The 20855-nt window shown below is 44.4% G+C and overlaps 1 protein-coding gene across 1 annotated transcript; it reads right to left on the bottom strand.

Moving 5' to 3' along the window:
* Positions 1–8572: 8572 nt before the first annotated feature.
* si:ch211-191i18.2 (uncharacterized protein LOC564095 homolog) lies at positions 8573–18875 on the bottom strand. Its single transcript, XM_063899057.1, has 5 exons — positions 18743–18875; positions 15568–15648; positions 15197–15438; positions 12667–12722; positions 8573–10477 (listed from the first exon to the last, which is right to left on the bottom strand). The coding sequence occupies exons 1-5, from the start codon at positions 18804–18806 to the stop codon at positions 10474–10476; spliced, it is 447 nt and encodes a 148-aa protein (XP_063755127.1). The 5' UTR covers positions 18807–18875; the 3' UTR covers positions 8573–10473.
* Between the last annotated feature and the right edge of the window lie 1980 nt (positions 18876–20855).

Genomic DNA, 20855 nt, shown 5'->3' with positions numbered 1-20855 from the left:
ATAGCCTATTGTTGTAATAGATGCACTGACTGGTTGGCACTCAATTTCGTTGTTGTCCGATCGCCCTGCATCCAATCTGCAAGGAAGTCGCTCAAAGAAAGTTAAAGCTATGCAAGCCATCGAGGCTGCTCCCAATTCTGCTGAGCTGTAGACCGAAGCTGATGGGATGACGATGAAGGGACTTGGAGGAGCAGTGGTGGTGGACTTGGGAGGGCTATCAGAAGTGTCCATGAGGGAGGAGGGGTGCCCTGCATGTCTGACAGTGTCAACTACCGCTACGAATGCTTCCACTTAAGTGGAGCTATGCAGACCCAACGCACCATGTCGGAATGTTTGAAAAAAGTGCCGCTTTTCCGACAATGAAAAAAATGTTGTCGGAGTGGCACGTTTAAAAAAAATGGAAATGCCGCCACTTCGACAATTAGACGTCAATGTCGGAGTAGAGGTATGTCGGAATAGCAGCATGTAACCGGGATATTCACCAGTACCCGGAGGTGACGCTTGAAATTTCTTTTAGGAGCAAAAAGCGTAGAGTCAGGGATGGGGTTAGTACCGCGAATGTCAGCTGGTTAACCCGCCGCCCACCCCAAAAGCGCCTTTGCACCCACTTCCGTTAATGGAGGTGCCGTTTGAGAGAGTTGGTATTGACCTCGTCAAACAGCGAGGTGGGGGCCGGAGTTGGAAGGGATCGACCGCTCCGTCCTGTACATCAGCCGTAAGCTCGCTAAGCAGGAGGTGAGGTACGCGCCCTGCGTTACTATCCCCTGGGTCACCCTTTCACCCTCTGGTTGGACCATTCCCCGCTCCAGTGGCGCCACCGCATGAAGGATGCCAACGCCCGGATCACTTCACTTCAAGGTGATCCACAGGCCGGGCAGCCGGATGGTCGTGGCTGATTTCCTCTCCCGCTCGGTGGATGGGGGGGGAGTCAGCTTTCGGCCGGCGGGGTCCTGGCCTGAGTCGGGCGGTGGGGGAATGTGGCCGCGGGGTGTGGTTAGGGCGCCAGCTGCTGGAGTGGTGGGAGTGCCTCAGCCGGAGGCCGGACAGCTGATCGGAATCAGGTAATGAGGCACTGATTAAAAGCATGGTCGTACCTGGTTTATTCTCTTTTGCAGTAGTCTCGGTCCTGAGTGAGGCCTGTCTCCCTTCCGACGCCCGACGAGAGCAACTAATTCTCTTCCTAATTTAAATTGTCCGGTTCACAACAAAGACCTCATTTTGTTTACACCTTACCAAGTAGTCCTTCCATCATTCTGAACCCCGGTGTGAGCCCTATAGCTCACAGTGCTAAATTAATAAACTTACCTTGCCTTGCCTTACACCGATGAGACGAGAGTAGTAGAGTGTCTTGGCGTGAGAGAGCTTCCTTGCAGGCTTTCACATGGTCATGAAAGGGCAGGAGTTGAGACCTGTTTTTTAGAGAGCCTCTCCAGTTGGCGACCAGAGGCCTTCATGCTGCGGAGTTCGGTAAAGAACCAGGGGGCAGGGCGGGTGAAGAAAACAGTCCGGGTTTTGAGGGGCGAGAGAGTTGAGTCCGAGGGATAGGGCAGTGTTGTAGTATGCTACCAGGCCATCCACGGTGAACTTGAAGGGAGCCGAGGCCATTTGGGTAGCTATCAGGTTGGATAGGGCTGGTACACTCACAGTCTTGATGTTCCTAAACATCGTGGTGCGTTTTGGGTGCTGCCTGGGCAGGGAGACCGGAACAGTGAAGAGGATGGCATGATGCTCAGATACAGTCAGGTCCAGGCGCTGTAGGTCGGGGGGAGGTGGGCCGGTAGAGCACACCAGGTCCAGCGTGTGGCCTTTGGTGTGGGTGGGACCCTGGACATGTTGCCTGATGCTGAAACAGTCCAGCAGTGATATGAATTTAGCAGTAAACTTGCAGTTGCCGGAGTCCATGTGAATGGTGAAATCATCGAGCAGGATAGTTAATGGAGAGATGGAGCGGAGAGAGGTGAGCAACTTAGACAGCTCGGACATGAAGGTAGTGGAGGCTTTGAGTGTGCGGTAAATGAGGGAGTTGAGAATTAATATTCTCCCGGCTTCAACATCCCACCTACCCGCGCTTCGACATCTCACAAAACTCACCAGTGTGGCTTCAGTGCCTGGGTGTCCACCTCGGGTGCCAGGGGGCTCTGGAAATCAACCATCTTTCGTTTCGGCATGGCTCCTGTGTCCGGCTGCCTGCGCTCACTGCCTTCGGCCTCGAAGATAGGAGGAGTCGGCTCCGACTCCATATCTTTTTGGCTGTTGAATGCCAGATCCATTGCAAACAAATATTTTGTCTTGAATGACTTCATCGTCTCAAGAGAGCTGGACTTTATGCTCGTTTCGGAGTCCTGGCAGAGAGATGGGGATTTCTCCTCTTTGAACGACCTTTGTACTCCTGGCTAAAGCTACTCCTGTGCTCCTAGGCGCACCGGCCGAGGACGAGGATTTCCCGCTTTACACAGGGACTGTTTTTCCACCAGCATGGTTAGCATGGGATCCTTCCCAACATTTGAAGTGCAAATAACAAAGGTTGGTCGCTCAAACCCATTTTACTGTATTGTAATCTACCGCCCTCCAGGCAAAAGTGGTTATTTTTTAGCTGATCTTGGTGACTTCTTAACCTCCATCATCTGCTATGATAGTGTTATTTGGTGCGGGGATTTCAACATTCATGTAATGACTGCATAGACAAGTTTGCAAGTGATTTCCTTAATGTCACAGAGTCTTTTGGTTTCTGTCAACATGTTTCCGTTCAACGCATAACAAGGGCAACACATTGGATCTCATATTCACAATTGGTCTGAATATCAGCAATGTCCGTATTGAAGAGCTATCTGTTTCCGACCATAAAGGTGTTCTATTTGTCTATGTCAATAGATAACGCTTATGTTCAGGGGAAGCGAGAAAAAACCTTTTATGTATTATAAATGGTGCTTCTGTTAAGAAATTTGTAGCAGCCTTTGACAACAATGTTTTGGCGTCTCATGTTGATGACTTTGACTGTCTAGTCAACGCTTTCAATTCACACTGCTCCGCCATCTTAGATGACGTCGCTCCCTTGGTGACACGTAGCTCTCTAGCTGTAAACACATCTCCCTGGTTAACAGAGGACATCTGAAGACTGAAACGACTCTGCCGCAAAGTTGAGCAGCTATCGAACACCGTCTCCATCTGAAGGACCTTTACTGTGATTTTAACACTTTGGTCAAAAATGCCAGGACTAATTATTTCTCTAATCTTATCTCCTCCAGCAAGCACAACCCCAGAGTATTATTTAAAACCATAAATCCCATAGTAAACCCGTCCACCCCCTCTGTTCCTATTTTTTCAAATGACTACTGCAACCGTTTTCTAACTTTCTTTGTAGACAAGGTAGCTGATGTGGGGTCGAGCATCACCCCCCACTACTCCTCCCACGCTGAGCAATTTTTCCTGCATTACCTCAGCCAACCTGATCGCTGTAGTGAGCTCTATGACATCTTCATCATGCCCCCTGGATGCTTTACCAACTTCCATGCTAAAAGAAGTTTTTTAATGTGTTGCCCCGCCCCTGCTCCAAATTATAAACAGCTCCACTGTCTCTGGCTCCATCCCGTCTTTTTTTAAGCAGGCGGTTATTCACCCTCTCCTTAAAAAACCCAACCTAGATCCCTCCCTCCCATAGAATTACAATCAAAGCTCCCATTCTGGTCCAACATTTTACAAAAAGTCGTTGTTAATCAACTCAACACATTTCTGAATAACAATAACATCCTTGGCAAATTCCAATCAGGTTTCAGAAAACATCACTCTACAGATTCAGCTCTCCTCAGGGTTTCCAATGACATCATGATGGCATCGGATGCATGTGACTGCGTAGTTCTGGTATTGTTGGACCTGAGTGCAGCATTTGACACGGTGGACCACGCCATCATGCTAGACAGACTCAGAGAGTAGGTAGGCATCTCAGGGTCTGGCCTCCAGTGTCCGTACCTCAGTGGGAGAGGTTTCTCCGTGGCTGTGGGCCCGTTCTCTTCACACAGCACTCCTCTATCCTGCAGCCTGCCCCAGGGCTCTGTTTTAGCCCCCATTCTTTTTTTCCTTTACATGGTCCCCTTAGGCCCCTTAATTAGCCAATTCAAGGGTGTCTCGTATCACTGCTATGTGGATAATATATAGATTTATTTCTCTTTCAAACCCGACAAACCTGAAAATGTAAACACCCTGACTGCATGTCTTTCTGCCAGTGAGGAGTGGATGTCTAGCAACTTCATACAGCTCAATGCGTTAAAACACCTAAGTCCTGATCTTAGCGGCTGATAGCATCACCTCTAGGTAGCAAGCCACCTGGGACCATTTAGTGGCAACGTTACGGCTAATATCAAAAACCTTGGTGTGGCCATCGTATAACTTAGTGGGTAGAGCAGGCGGCCATATACTGGGGTTTGATCCCCATGAACCAGGTTCGAATCCGGCCTGAGTCCCTTTGCTGCGCGTCTTCCCCTCTGTCTCCCCGTTTCTGAACTTCACTGCCACTGTATTAAAGGCACTGGTTGTCCAAAACATTATTTAAAAAAAAACCTTGGTGTATCTTTCGATCATGCTATGATCCTAGACAAACACAGGAACCTCCTACCCATACATCTTTTTTCCACCTCAGGAACATTGCCAAGCTCAGGGGTGTTTTAACAAATGTAGAACTTGAGATGCTATCCATGCTTTTATATCGTCCCGGCTTGACTACTGTAACTCTCTGTTCTCCTGCCCCATCAAAACATCTATAAACCGGTTACAACAGGTCCAAAATGCAGCTGCCAGATTACTCACTCGCTCTAAAAAAAACTTGCCTCATCACTCCGATCCTTTCCGCCCTGCACTGGCTCCCTGTCCATCTGAGAATACAGTTAAAAGTTCTTGTTTTTACATATAGAGCTGTCCATGGCCAAGCCCCTGCCTACATTCACGACCTGATCCACCCTTAGAGGACAAACCGGGCCCTGAGGTGCCACGGAACAGGATAAAAACTCAAGGGGGTCGTGCCTTTGAGGCGGTGGCTCCAAGGCTTTGGAATGAACTCCCCCAGGGCCTGAGAGCCGCTGTCTCAGTGGAAATGTTTTAGGGGCAGCTGAAGACTCACCTTTTCCGACAAACTTTTGGGGTGTCGGGGGAGGTGAGTTTTTAGCTGTTTTAACACTGGCGTTAATTTGTACTGTTTTTTTTTTGTTGCCTTTTATTGTACATTATACAGTTGTAATTGTGTATTTTATTGTGTACTGTCTGTAAAGCACTTGGTACATTTGTGTTGAGAAGGGTGCTTTATAAATAAAATTTTACTTACTTTCTTCACCTCATGGAAAACATAATTAAAAGCGAGGATACCCGGCCTGGAGGAAGCCCGGGGTCCCCTTCTGGAGCCAGGCCCAGAAGGAGGACTTGTGGGCGAGCGTCTGGTGGCCGGGCTTGCCATGGAGCCCGGCCGGGCACAGACCGAATAAGCAACGGCTACACCTCCGCTTCCCCGTCCCGCGGACCCATCACCTACGGGAAACAGCAATGGGGTCGGGTGCGCTGCCAGAAGGGTGGCAGTGAAAGCAGATGGTCTCGACGGACCAGACCCAGGCAGCAGAAGCTGGCTTCGGGGACGTGGAATGTCACCTCTCTGGGGGGGAAGGAGCCGTAGCTTGTGCGGGAGGTGGAGCATTACCAGTTGGATCTGGTGGGGCTCACCTCTACGCCCAGCGTTGGCTCTGGAACCTTTCTTCTGGATAGGGGTTGGACTCTATTCTTCTCCGGAGTTGCCCAAGGTGTGAGGCGGCGAGCGGGTGTGGGGATACTCACAAGCCCCCGGCTGAGTGCCGCTTTGTTGGAGTTTACCCAAGTGGACGAGAGGGTCGCCTCCCTAGGCCTGCAGGTCATTGGGGGGAAAACTCTGACTGCTGTGTGTGCTTATGCACCAAACAGCAGTTCAGAGTATTTGGCCTTCTTGGAGACCCTGAAACAAATCATGTATGGGACTCCCGAAGGGGACTCCTTAGTCTTGCTGGGAGACTTCAAAGCACACGTTGGCAATGATGGCGTGATTGGGAGGAACGGCCCCCCTGATCTGAACCGGAGTGGTGGTTTGTTACTGGACTTCTGTGCTACTCATGGATTGGCCATAACAAACACCCTGTTCGAACATAAGGATGCTCATAAGTGTACATAGTACCAGAGCATCCTAGGCAGAAGGTCCATGATCGATTTTGTTATCGTATCATCGGACCTGAGGCCGCATGTTTTGGACACTCAGGTGAAGAGAGGGGCGGAGTTGTCAACTGATCACCATCTGGTGGTGGGTTGGGTCGAGTGGCAGGGGAAGCCTATGGACAGACCTGGTAAGCCCAAACGTGTAGTGTGGGTGAACTGGGAACGTCTGGAGGAGTCCCAAGTCCAGGAGGCCTTCAATTCACACCTCCGGTGGAATTTTTCAGACATCCCTGTAGAGGCTCGGGACATTGAACCTGAGTGGGCGGTGTTCAAAGCCTCTATTGCTGAAGCTGCGGCGGGAGCTGCGGTCTCAAGGTCTTAGGTGCCTCAAGGGGCGGTAACCCTCGAACCTCCTTGGGACACCGGTGGTCAGGGAAGCCGTCCGACTGAAGAAGGAGTCCTTCCGGGATATGTTATCCCTGGGTACGCCTCACGCAGTAGCAAGTTATCGACAGGCCCGAAGGGCAGCAGCCTCAGCCGTGGCCGAGGCAAAGCAGCGAGTGTGGGAGAAGTTCAGAGAAGCCATGGAGAAGGACTTTCAGTCGGCACCAAAGTTGTTCTGGAAAGCCGTCCGACACCTCAGGAAGGGGAAGCAGGGAACCATCCAAGCTGTGTACAGTAAGGATGGGACGCTGTTGACCTCAACTGATAGTGTGTTAGGGCGGTGGAAGGAACACTTTGAGGAACTCCTGAATCCGACAACTCCGCCCTCTATGTTAGAGGCGGAGCTGGAGTATGAAGGGGGATCAACTCCAATCTCACGGGGGGAAGTCATTGAGGTAGTTAAACAGCTCCACAGTGGCAAAGCCCCGGGGGTGGATGAGATCTGCCCAGAAATGCTGAAGGCTCTGTGTGTTGAGGGACTGTCATGGTTGACACGTCTCATCAACATTGCGTGGAAGTCGGAAACAGTACCGAAGGAGTGGCAGACCGGGGTGGTGGTTCCTCTTTTTAAAAAGGGGGATCATAAGGTGTGTGCCAATTACAGAGGCATCACAATACTCAGCCTCCCCGGGAAAGTTTACTCTAAGGTGCTGAAAAGGAGGGTCCGGCCGATTGTCGAACCTCAGATTGGGGAGGAACAATGCGGATTTCGTCAGAGTAGAACCGCTGCTCCTTTGCGTTGAAAGGAGCCAGTTGAGGTGGTTCGGGCACCTAGTGAGGATGCCACCTGGGCGGCTCCCTAGGGAGGTGTTCCAGGCACGTCCAGCTGCGAAGAGACCGAGGGGTAGACCTAGGACCAGGTGGAGGGATTATATCTCTTCGCTGGCCTGGGAGCGCCTTGGAATCCCCCAGTCAGAGCTGGTTGATGTGGCCAGGGAAAGAGAAGTCTGGGGCTCTCTGTTGGAGCTGTTACCTCCGCGACCCTGACGGAAAAGCGGGAGAAGATGGATGGATGGATGGATGGATGAATGGATCTTCACTTTATTCTTCCTGGATCTATTGTTCAGATCATCTTTAAACTTGTGTGTGTGTGTGTGTGTGTGTGTGTGTGTGTGTGTGTGTGTGTGTGTGTGTGTGTGTGTGTGTGTGTGTGTGTGTGTGTGTGTGTGTGTGTGTGTGTGTGTGTGTGTGTGTGTGTGTGTGTGTGTGAGATTAACTGAAGGTCACACACTCACACCTTTCATCCTTCATACTGTCACACTGCTCTCTGACTTCCTGTTACTTTACATTCAATTATAACTACAACGTGTGTTTGCGTGCGTGCGTGTGTGTTTATTCAATATTGAGGCAGTGATTAAGATTAAGATTGGACTCGATCTTGTTCTGTTTTGTTGTTCCAGCTGAGCGATGGTGTGAAAGTCAAACAGCTGGAATCAGCTCTGAGTTTATGAAAATGTTCATCTTTTCAGTGTGGAAACATTTATTTATTTCTGATCACTCCATATGCTCCTTCCTTCAAAGGATGAACGGTAGCAGCAGTGTGTGGAGGTGAGAGTGTTTCCTGTCTGCAGACTACTGAAATAAACGCGCAGCCTGAGGCTGTGAGCCACTGACACTCCGTGTTTGGTACCCGACATCTCCCATCACCATCAAAAGGCCCTGCACGCAAACCCACAAATAACTGGGAGCCCTGAGGGGGTTTGGGGGGGCGCTAAAACTTATACACCTTATGTAAAATAAACAATGTAACCATATATAAACAATGGCTTGCAAAAGTAAAATGTTGTAAGAAAAATAAATAATATAAAGTTTTGGAATCTTTTAAGAAAGCAAAGGGACAAGGTTTGGTTCTCTGATGAAGATGGAGATCTTTGGCCAAAATTGAAAGCGCACACACTGCCCATACCTCAGGGCAACGATTCACTGAGACTTCCTGGTTTGTGTTAAATGAGGAACAGGAAGCTGTTAATAACTTTTCAAACATTTTATTGTGAACATAGAAAGTTAGACATACAAAAAGCTTTGTTGTAGATTGTTCTGGAACACTTTGGACCAACATGTTTCAATGAAAATCATTAAAGATTTAAATCCTATTTCTCTAATATTGCCTTCCTGCTGAGAAACGTCCTCTAAAGGACAACAGGGCATCTAATCTGCATGAAGAACTCCTCAGACTTCTCATTGGACAGGACAGTTTGGACTTTAACGTGGTTTATTTAAACTCATTATTTCATTGTTCAGAACAACCTGCAACAGATAAACACGTGGAGCTGAACTGCTGTCTGTCTTCAAAGAGCAACGTTTGACAAAATGTTTGACTGACTAAAGGCTAATTTATGGTCGTCCATCAAAGGCTACGGAGAGCCACGGAGAGCCCTCTCCGTTGTCGGAAACCCTCCCGGAGACACTCACCGTAGCCTTGCGTGCGCCGTCCAAAATTCCTAACTATTAGTCGAAGAGACGGAGACTCGCGGAGACCGCAAGGGTTGTGATTGGTCGGTACACGATAAGGTAACTGGTTGTTAAAATTGTGAAGGTGAGCTTCCACGCTAGCAGTAGGCTGTGATCAGAGAGGGACAACTCATTCATTTTGCAAACAACATACGAGATAATTGACGATAAATGTGTCTGCATTTTGAATGTGATAAATACAATTGCCCGTTTCTTCTGTCATTGTAACTGTAGACTTTTTACACATCGCCAGTGCTATAAAAGAGATGCCTGGCCATTGTTCACTGTGTGGAACGGAGTCGGAAGATAAACAATCCACGACTTTCACGATAGACGTCGTGAGATTAGGTCATCTTGCGTAGCGATGCCTGCTGATCGGGCGGTGAATTGCATTGCGTATCCGACATCCCCACGGAGAACTTCGAAAGGTTCTTGAGCTTCTGTGTGACCATGGAGTCGGATTGACGGATAGCTACGGAGTAGTATAATGAGACCTTAAACGTGAAGAGTTCAGGGGGTGACATTTTAAAAATAAGAAAGAAGACATGTTATTCTCTCTCTTTTATACTTTGTCATGTTGTATTGAAATTATTTATTATAACCTCCACTGTCAGAAGTTTATCTTCATGAATTCAATTCAAATTTGCTCACTTCCTGTCTGGGGTGGAAGTATGGAAGCTATTTAGGGTCAAACTGTCCTGCAGATGTAATGGTGACTTGGCAGTATAAGAAGTTAAATTAAAATAATTATTTAATGCAAAATACTGTGCTTTACTCAGCTACATTTAAGTTTACTTCATTTTCTTTAAATACATATTGTGTCCAGCTTCATTTAAGTTATTTTGTTCTTGCTCAACAAGCCTGGGATTACCTAAATCGGATCTAAACTTCTTTCCCCTGTGTTGAACTGAAGAGCATCATTTTCCTCATCTGTGATAAAATGTATGGCAGGAGAGTTTCTGCGGTTGTGGTTGTTGTCAAGAGCTTGTTGCTAACACACAATATGTTTGAGTGGTGCATGGAAAAATCTAACCTCAGATATATATTAAATATATATTTTAATGGAATAAATCATGAAGGGCAGTGATGCACTTCAGATTCCAGTTGCCAATTAAGCATGAGAAGAAAAAACACGATTTAAATCCGACTTAGAAAACGTTTTCTTGCCTCTATGTAGATTAGTCTTTGATAAACGCCAATATCTATACATATATAAAACCATATTTATGAATATAACCCGCCATTTTTGTATACAAGTTTCAGCATGTAGAGCACTCACTCCTGTTGGTCTCAAACACGTTCAAATAAAAGTGAAAAGTGAAAGAAAGCTTTCTAAGAATAAAAAGAGTCTGTGAGCTGTGATTGGCTGAAGGAAACATGGCTCCTCTGCAGAGGTCGAAAGTCTTTGAGGTCCAGACATCAGCTGCAAACAGGAAATCAATAAAACTCTCATTAGTATTTAAACATCAATAAGGGTTCAAAAGAGCAGCTGGTTTGAGAAACTAATAATTACAATTATTATTATTATTATTATTATTATTATAATTCTAACAATAATTAACTTGATGATGATGATGAAGAGAGGTGGTCTAAAATGTGTCTGATGTGTGTCAGTTCCCCCACAATAAACTGCACACTTCCTCACAATAAACTGGTCTACCATTTATTTAAAGAAATCACATCTCAAAGATCTGGAGTCAAAGATAAAGGAGCTGTTTTTTTTTACACAACATTAATGGGGTTTCTTTGTAATTCTGTTCAATTAACAGCAGAAAATGAATTACCTCTTTTTCTCGAGCTGAGAGACTGTCTATTACAATAATTATTCATTTAATATTAATTCACAGCTCTGGTGTTTTCTTTTCAAATGCAATATGTTTTGTAAGAACACTCAAGTCATATTTTATATATACATTATATTTATATTATATAGTGCCACCTGATAATATACAACTCATTTTATATAATAATAATAATAATAATAATAATAATAATAATAATAATAATAATAATAATAATAATAATAATAATAATAATTATTATTATTATTATTATTATTATTATTATTATTATTATTATTATCTTACAGTATATGTACAGGTGCATCTCAATAAATTAGTATATCTTGGAAAATGTTTGAAACTCATATTTTAAATAAATGAAAAATGTGTTAATGTGTCCGCCCTCAGGACTTGGTTGGGCCTCCTTTAGCATGAATCATGCATTACTGCGGCGAGGCATGGAGACGTTCAGCCTGTGGCTCTGCTGAGGTTTGAAGGAAGCCCAGGCTGCTTCGATAGCGCCCTTCAGCTCGTCTGCGTTGTTGGGTCTTGTGTCCTTCCTCTCTCTATGGGGGTTCAGGTCAGGTGGGTTTACCGGCCAATCAAGCATAGTAATTCCATGGTCATTAATCCAGGGCAGGGGCCAAGTCCTGCTGGAAATGAAATCAGCATCTCCATAAAGCTCGTCAGAAAAAGGAAGATTATCGTATCCAGGACATGGGCTACTGTCGCGTTCCTCGTGTCAAGCCACTCCTGACCCAGAGGCCACCTCAGAAGCGTTGGGCTAAGGACAAAAGGAACTGATGTGTTGCTCAGTGATCCAAAGTCCTGTTTTCAGATGAAAGTACATCTTGCATTTATTTTAGAAATCAAGGTCCCAGAGTCTGGAGGAAGAGTGGGGAGGCACAGAATCTATGTTTCCAGTGTGAAGTTTCCACAGTCAGTGATGATTTGGGGAGCAATGTCTTCTGCTGGTGCCGGTCCACAGTGTTTTATCAAGTCAAAAGTCAACACAGCCATCTACCAGGACATTCTGGAGATGCTGATTTCATTTTCCAGCAGGACTCGCCCCTGCCCTGGTTGAATGACCATTGAATTACTATGTTTGATTGGCCGGAAAACTCACCTGACCAGAACCCCAAAGAGAATCTATGGGGTATTGTCCAGAGGAAGATGAGAGACACGAGACCCAAAAATGCAGATGAGCTGAAGGCCGCTATGGAAGCAGCCTGGGCTTCTATAACACCTCAGCAGAGCCACAGGCTGATCGCCTCCATGCCCCACCGCAGTGATGCAGTAATTCATGCTAAAGGAGGACCAACCAAGTCCTGAGAGCGGAGACATGAACACACTTTTCAGAAGACTGACATTTCTGTATTAAAAATCTGTTTTTGTATGGGTCTTATGTTATATTCTAATTTCAGATATACTGAATTTTGGGTTTTCATTAGCCGTAAGTCGTAATCATCAAGATTAAATCAAATAAACACTTGAAATAATTCGCTTTGTGTGAAATGAATCTATTTAATACATGTTTCAAATTGTAAAAAGAAGCACTGAAATTAACAACATTTTCCACGATATTCTAATTTATTGAGATACACCTTCACATATACTGTATATATATTCTAGCTTACATGTATACCTCTCTCCTTACTCCTCCTTCCATCATTCATTACTTTTCTTCTTTCTTTTTAGGGAAACAACAGTGACGCAACACAGTTTGATGGACCGGTGATGTGTGTGTGTGTGTGTGTGTGTGTGTGTGTGTGTGTGTGTGTGTGTGTGTGTGTGTGTGTGTGTGTGTGTGTGTGTGTGTGTGTGTCCTCACAGTGTGTGTTGAAGGCTGTTCAGGATCATCACTGTCCAGACGAGCGTTCTGATTTCCTACAGACATTGAACACATGATCAGAGCTCCTCTTTGGATTCAGAGGGAGAGAGAGACGTGTTCTGATCATTGTGAGAAGAACCAGACTCTATTTTATTCTTCACAATATCGATACAACACATTTAATGTCTTCCATCCTGCTGATTTAGATCTGCTTCGTTTAGAGAAGGGAACTTGTGTTGCTGCCATTAGAATGCTTTTATGTTTTTGTTGTTTTGAACACTAGATAGCGTAACGGGGCAGCAACATATAACTGATGGTGGTACAGGTGAGGGGTCTGGGACTGGGGAGAGCAACAGCTTTTTGACCGTGTAGCCGCTGTTTTTCTTCGGAAATAAAATGGTATTAAAGCTGAAAACTTTGTTGCGAATGGAGATCACACATGTCCGGTTAGTTTACCCAGATATTGATTGGCAATAGTCACCACAACCTGAATTAAATACATTTTAGTTTTTCCATGTTGTTAATCTATGTCTAACGTGCTGGATTCGCTCAGAGACTCAGTGATGGATCAGATGGATGTGTTGTTATTGTCCATGTGAAATGCTCAGTCAGTCGTGGTGGTTTGTTTATGTTCCGTGTGTCATGGGTCCTCACTCTTGACTCATGTATACCTAGTTTGGATGTGTTTTTTATTTATTTTTCTGCTTTCAGTATGAATGATGGGTGCTTGGTGTGTTTTTGGGGTTTTGTCTGTTTTCCCCCTTCCCCCTCCTGTCTTCCATCCAGCTTGCACTCACCTGGTCCTAATCAACAATTAGCTCACCTGCCCAGCAATCAAGCCAGCTCCAGTATGTAAGCCGGCCGCAACAGCCAGTCTCTGCCAGATCGTTGCCATACATGTTTTTTTGTGTGCCACGCTTCCAGCTTTGCAAACTAGCATTTTGCCAGTCTGTACTAGTCCGTTTTGCCTTTTTGCCTTTTGCCTACCTGCCTGCCGTATTTTCTAACACCAGCTGTTTTGTAAGGGAATCTGACAGCCCGTTCTAATCCTCGAGCCAGCCTCGCTCCTCCCCGGATTCCCTTTTCCCCTCCCTACAACTTACCTCAGCTTACCATTTTGTTGAATAAAACCACTCACCTCTCCACCATCTGCCTTTCCCAGTGTCTGCTCTTCGGTTCAGTTCAGAAGCCCTGACACCATTGATGTTTATGTAAATTCACATGTATGTATTGAGCTGTTAGACGGTTTAACCTAAACTCTAATAACTCTACAAAGAATCCTCTGGATGTTTTTCAGTCTGTGAACTTGTGTCCCCTCCGGTATTATCTGTTGTATTTTATGTTATATTATATGTAATATGATATTATATTTACCTCTGTGGTGTGATTTAATGTTCTTCTGTGAATGAGGGAACTTTTGTTTCTGTCTGCAAACAGAACCCCCTCAGGATCTGCAGACCACATGTGTGGTTTCTCTCCGTTCTCCTCGTTTACTGTCACATTCACTTTAGTTATTTTTATCACTTTTATTTTATTTTTCTTACATTTCTCTGGTTCTATATCTACAGACAATCTTACAAGGTTTAAACAGTTTGATTTAAAGATAAAGAGAGTCAGTGTGTTGATGCTGGCAGAGATCAGCCTCACGTTAATAGTAAGCAGATGGACACACACACACACACACACACACACACACACACACACACACACACACACACACACACACACACACACACACACACACACACACACACACACACACACACACACACACACACACATAGTTAATACTAACCACCTGCACTCACTGTGATGTCAAAAAACAGCAGTTTTATAAATAATGTTCCTTGGAAACAGATCTGTACATATGTCTCTGAATTTATGTCTCTTCACTGATCATCTCTGCAGAATGGTATGTCTATATTTCTTGTAAATATTGCTCTATATTTGAATGTTATAATATTATATATATATATATATATAAAATATATAATTTTAATACTTTTTTACAATAGTTTAATTATTTGTATTATTATTATTTGTAATGTATCTTCTTTAACTGTGTTTATGTATGCACCATGTAGACCAAGGCAACCTGTTTCTCATTCTGAAAATCACTCCCGGCTTCACATTTGTTACATACATTACAAGTTGGTTTATATTCCTGACTGACGCGTTCATTACACGTGCTGCTTACGGGGAAATTTGCCAACTTGTCGATACATTTATTTTTTCAGTTTCATGATTATGATAAATGCTTGAGAGTTGAATTTTTAACAAGAGAACTTGTGTTTCAAACCGACCAGCAGCTTGTGGGTTTCAGAGGGTTAACTGAGACGTCACTTTGGCTAAAGTCAAATTTAATTTAGTTTAACTGAGGTTTAACTGAACCTAGTTTATCTGAGGTTATTTCATACCTGGTTCAACAGAGGTTTAACTGGTGTTTATTTAAAGTCAGTCCTGGTTTAACTGAGTTTAACTTCGGTTTAAGGTAACACAGTCCAGTATAAAGAGCTCAGCTGGTTCTCACCATAGAAACAGGAAGTGAAGCGGCGTTACGACCTCTGACCCAACCCTGCTCCGTGGTTACTCGGATAGTTGCCGCAGTTACGGTCACATCCTGTTCCTGATAACCCTGCTCCGTGGTTACTGGGGTAGTTGCCGCGGTTACAGTCACATCCTGTTCCTGCCCCCCCGTGTCCTCCCCTTCCTCGTCCCCTGTATCGATGAACCGCTCGCTGAACTTGTCCAGGTCCTCAATGCTGGTGTTACCTGAACGCACCACAGCAACATCGCCTTTAAGATCTTAAATCTGCATCATATCTTTACGACTCTAAATGTTCTGAAATGAAACGTTCCTCATCATTTTAAATGGTGGAAACGACTTCAGATGGGACTTACTGTAGAAGCTGTACTCGAAGGAGGCGTTGTAGTCCTCGTAGTCCGGAGTCGCGGTTAAGTCGTAATACTGCGCCTCAGAAACTGAAAACACAAGCAGTCATATGAACACACCTCAGAAAGTCTCTCTGTGCTAAGCTAGGCTAACAGTTTCTCCCTAGACTTTGACTGTGCTCCTGTGTTAATGCTAAGCTAAGGTAACAGTGCCCTCTACACACGCATGAAGCTAACCTCAGAAACATGGACAGCAAGGTTTATTAACCTATTCCATGGAAGGTGTGTCTCACCCCCCCTCCCCCGCCTGTGTTCAGCCTTTCGTCCTCCACCATCTATCTTTAATAGATGTCGGGGTATGTTCGGGTTCTCACACTGTTCTCTTTACACAACGCTCAGAGTTATTATTGTTGTTTGGAGGAAGGGTGAGTCCTGCTGTATCTTCGTCTGAGCGACTCCTTCTATGTGGACAATAGTTTATAAAAAAAAGGGCTTGGCCGATTTGGACAGTTTTGGGTTTTGGGGGTCATTGAGTATGCTGAGTCCATTTTTGACATTTTCAGGGTCAAAACTGGCAGCATTAACCAGAAAATTGCAAAGTTTGTACTCTCGGTGGGCTGATTTGGATAATTGTTGGATAGATTTAGAAGATTTAGGGGTTTCTGGATCGTTTGGATGAGAAAGATTGCCTATTTATATAAAAAATGATGGTCCACAGTAGAGGTTATCATTTTCATCTTGTGCTCTCTATGGTCACAACGCTGCTCATGAAAGTCACAATCAGCCCACCTAAAGTACAAATGTGGCCACTTTCTTGTTAAAACTGTCATTTTTTATCCTGAAATGTAAGAAATGAACCCAGCACCCCAATATCTCTCAAATCCACTCCAAAACTTAAATTGTGTAACTATTTTCCACATATAGGCTATAATGCTAATTAAGGCAGCCTATGCAAATTGTGCAAATTGACCAACATATGCAGGTTAGCATCCAGCAGTTTCTATGTGCTGGGGACCGTACTATACATTACTAACATAAAACTTTGGAGTGCTCAACATTTCAGCGAAATACAGAACTCTTACTGTAACTAGATACAGGATGTTGCAGTGAAACAGCAGCTGGACTTCATCTGGTTTTATACTTAAACTCGAACCTGGTCCAGCAGTGGCTCAGTCAGTAAGGGCTTGGACTGGGAATCGTATGGTCGCCGGTTCAAGTCCCCGAACAGACTTGAAATATGGAAAGTGGACTCCTACTTGGAGAGGTCCCAGTTCACCTCCTAGGCCCTGCTGTGGTGCCCTTGAGCAAGGCACCGGACACCTGCAATCCCCCCTCCCCATTGCTCCCCGGGCACTGCACGATAGCTCCCCACTGCTCCTAGTACTAGGATGGGTTAAATGCAGAGGACCAATTTCACTGTGCCTGCTCTGCTGTGTGCATGTATGTGACAATAAAGAGGGTTTCATCCTCCGATTCTATCTTCTATCTATGTACCTGCCGGTAACCCAGAAACAATTTATGCACACACACACACACACACACACTAAACGGGGTCAGTCTGTGATAACCTCTCGGGGTTAATCTGTAAATTCTGATGTGTCTGCATTTGTGACCTTTGACCTCAGGCGGCTAACTAAAATGTTAGCCGAATGAAGCTCTTTATGAAGCTCTTTAACATGGGATTAAAGGCTTAGTTCACACAAATCACAGAATCCACAGAATGTTCTGTAACATAATCTGTTTTCTGGTCTGGAGAGATTTGGGTTTAACACCATACTGTTCCCGAAACACACACACACAAAAACAACCACCCCCAAACACACTGGGGGCTGATGTGAACTGAGGGGGTGTTAATTGTTACCAAACAGGAAGTGAGTCATCTCCATCTGACTGTCAATCCCTGAGAATCCTCCCCACACTGCAGGGGGGAGGAAATGAAAAGCAGGTGAAGAGGAATGAGGGAGAAGGAAATGGACAAAGTGGAGGAGAGTAAAAGAGAGTTAAGAAAACAAGAGAGTGGGGGGCGGGGGGGAGTCACATGCCTCTCAGGAACATTTACAGAAAGCAGCTGTGCATCAAAGCTGAGCACAAACAGGACGTTTCCTCCAGAGGACAGGAGGGAAGGAGACGAGGAAACACTTCCTTTCCTTTCCTCTAATTCCACATCTCTCTGATCCTTGCTGATTTTAATATTCATCTCAATATTAGTATCTGTGCTGCAAAATAAATCTACATCATCTCCTCTTCTGTCACAGTTATGATCTGGCTCCCGACACATCAAATAAATAAAATTAAATTAAAAAAAGTAAAAACTCAGCTTCAGAGGCTCATTAAACCAGCTGACAGATCCATGCACCCTTCAGCACTGCTTTCATCATATTCAATATAGACTGATTATCGTTTATTTGACCATTTAATAAAGGTGTGAGAACATTTCCTTGGAGAGCACGGTTCAGGTCCCGTTTAAAACAAACAGCATTCATTCATTTCTACTTTAGCCCGAAATGAAGCTCATTCAACCCAAACACCAATCTAAAGGTGTCGCTCTTAAACTAACCAAACTGTTTCACTGCATTAACCTAAAGAAGTTATTTTGTTTCATATGAAAAATACAACAGAAAAAGCCCTCCGATTCCAGTCTATATGCTAAGTTTAATCTAAACTTTAACCACTAATAGTTCAACATTTTCTTTAAATGTTACTTTGAACTAATCCAATCCACAACAGTAAACATTAGCTTCAAATTTCAACAAACATACACACACATGCATACAGTGTATACGTATATACAGTATGAATATAGAGAGAGATAGTTGGGGGGGGGGGCTCCAACATAGCCACCAATCTGGGGGGCTACACATGTCATGTTACAGTTACACTGTAAAGTACATTCACTATAACTCACACACGCATGCACACACACACACACACACACACACACACACACACACACACACACACACACACACACACACACACACACACACACACACACACACACACACACACACACACACACACACACACTTCAGACAGTGAACAGGAAGTTGAACAGCTGCAACACACACAGATCACATGAACAAGATGTCAAACAGAGTTACCCACACACACACACACACACACACACACACACACACACACACACACACACACACACACACACACACACACACACAGGACTCACCAGCAGTCAGCAGGATGAGGGAGGCTCCGCTCAGATAGACAAACAGCAGACTCACACTGAGCATGATCAATACAGAGAGACAAAGAGAGGGAGAGCTGATGGCTGATCGACTGAGACCTGAATGAACACACAGAGGGAGAGAAAAGGGGAGGAGAGAGGGAGGAGGACAGAGGGAGAGGAGGAGGAGGGTTCTGGTTCTCTGCCAAGTTTGTTCCCGTTTGCCAAACATGAGCAGAGACAAAGAGAGGGAGAGGAGCAGACAGTGAAGAGCTAAAGAAGGAAAGAGAGAGGACAATAACTAATCCATTTTATATTCTGGAGTATGCTGCATATTCAGAATCAGTTAAAGTGCATACGCCCAAAACACTCTGATAGGTTTTTAAAATAAAATGCATCTTTAATGTGCAAAATACAATCGGCAATAACACACAGAAAACAGACTTTCAGAGTCAGAAAGACTTTCACGGAAAAGTGACTTCACTTTGTTTAATTGTATGACTATGATTATATCCTATCGAAGCAGTTTCAGCAGACATGGCACCATCTTAATGTGTCTACAGTATATGAAGAAGAATGTTGGCCCAGGAAGAAAATAAACAGATCTGAATCACAAGGCGGGAAAAACAAATGATTTCACATTCATTCACATGCAAGTTAGGTAGTGCTGCATTCATGTGATTTTGGAATAATCTTAAAAATATGTTTCTGTCTGCTCTGTGTCTGTAATTCTGCTTTGTACTGTCCCCGTTAAACTCAAAGCTCATGAACACTGAAGTTACAAAAATGACTTTGATCAGAGGAGCACCTGAACGCACCATCATCCTTGGAGCGGGGTCTCCAGATACACCTGGCTTTGGCTTCATTTAGATTAGATTAAATTCTTCTTCACTGCACAGAGGACAAACACAGACAATGAAACACTGCTTGAAATGAAACCAGAACTGCAGAATACTGTAAGAGAATATAGAATTATGACTGAAAATATTAAAACACTAGATGTAAACTGTACGAACATAGTAGCAGTGCAGGTCTGAGGATAAAATATAAAGTGATTAGCTCCGGCAGGAGGGACTGGGCTTGAGAACTAGTGTAAGTCCCGGTCACTCCCAAAGTGTCCTTGAGGAGGGCACCAAACCCCCAACTGCTCCCTGGCGACATGGTATCCTATCCACGATAGAGACATCAAAATAGGAAGACATTATATCCAAATAAAGAGTCAAACTGGCACAGGAAGAGTCTGAATAAACGTTGATTTCATTAATGAAAAGTCCGACTAAATGTACTTTTTCCGTGACTGAAATGTCATTAAACAAACCCCCTGTGACCACATCCACATGCATCTTGTTCAACTCAAATGGTGTTTACATTTTGTTTTTTACCAAATTGACCCTTTATTTTTGTTGACCAAAAGAGAAACCAAAATAACGTAACCCCTACCAATTCAAAATCCATATAAGGACAGAACCTGCAGCACACAATAAAAGCGTCTTTAAAAAAGAAATTTAAGTTAATGACAACAACAGATAATGGAAGATATTGTTCAGTAATATCTGATGATAAACACGATTTCATCACGTGACACTAAATAAGTAAACATAACTCAGTAGAAACTTTGATTAACAGAACGAAATTGACTTTATATGATAAAAAAACCTAACATGGCCATTGAAATACATTTAAAATGCTGGTAAAATAAACCTTTGTCAGAAGTGTTTTTAATAGTGCAGTTTTATAGTTGGTGAGGTAAAGAGAGAGACCTTCTCTGTTCCTGATAAGTAACGCCAACGCATCCTGACATAACATCACTATAGGAGGACTTGGGAGTGAGAACGTGTTGGGTTGAACCAGGGAATTCGTGTGTCCACCACAACAAAGGATCCTAATTGACTTTACATTGGGATTCTTTCTGTGGTGCCGACACGTAATTTAGCAGATTCCGTGTTTCCACCACATTAAACGGTGTTAAGGGGTCGTGGTCATTTCTTATATTTTTGTGAGATCAGGTTGGTATACAAACAGGAGTATGTGTATAGTAAGAGAGTGCAGCCTGATCTTCAAACAGTCCCTGACTCCTCCTGGTTCTGGAACACAGCTGGATATGAAACAATGGAGT

This window comes from Eleginops maclovinus, chromosome 13 (genome assembly GCF_036324505.1).
Source record: "Eleginops maclovinus isolate JMC-PN-2008 ecotype Puerto Natales chromosome 13, JC_Emac_rtc_rv5, whole genome shotgun sequence".
Lineage (NCBI taxonomy): Eukaryota > Metazoa > Chordata > Actinopteri > Perciformes > Eleginopidae > Eleginops > Eleginops maclovinus.
This window is presented reverse-complemented; position numbering and strand designations above follow the sequence as displayed.

Bases quoted from the DNA above. Each gene is read 5' to 3' on its own strand.
- si:ch211-191i18.2 (XM_063899057.1), bottom strand. From the start codon at position 18,806: ATGCTCAGTGTGAGTCTGCTGTTTGTCTATCTGAGCGGAGCCTCCCTC. The intron at 15,649-18,742 runs GTGAGTCCTGTG...TTGTGTTTTCAG, and splicing joins CCTCATCCTGCTGACTGCTG to TTTCTGAGGCGCAGTATTAC. The intron at 12,723-15,196 runs GTGAGAACCAGC...CAATGTCTGTAG, and splicing joins CTTCACTTCCTGTTTCTATG to GAAATCAGAACGCTCGTCTG.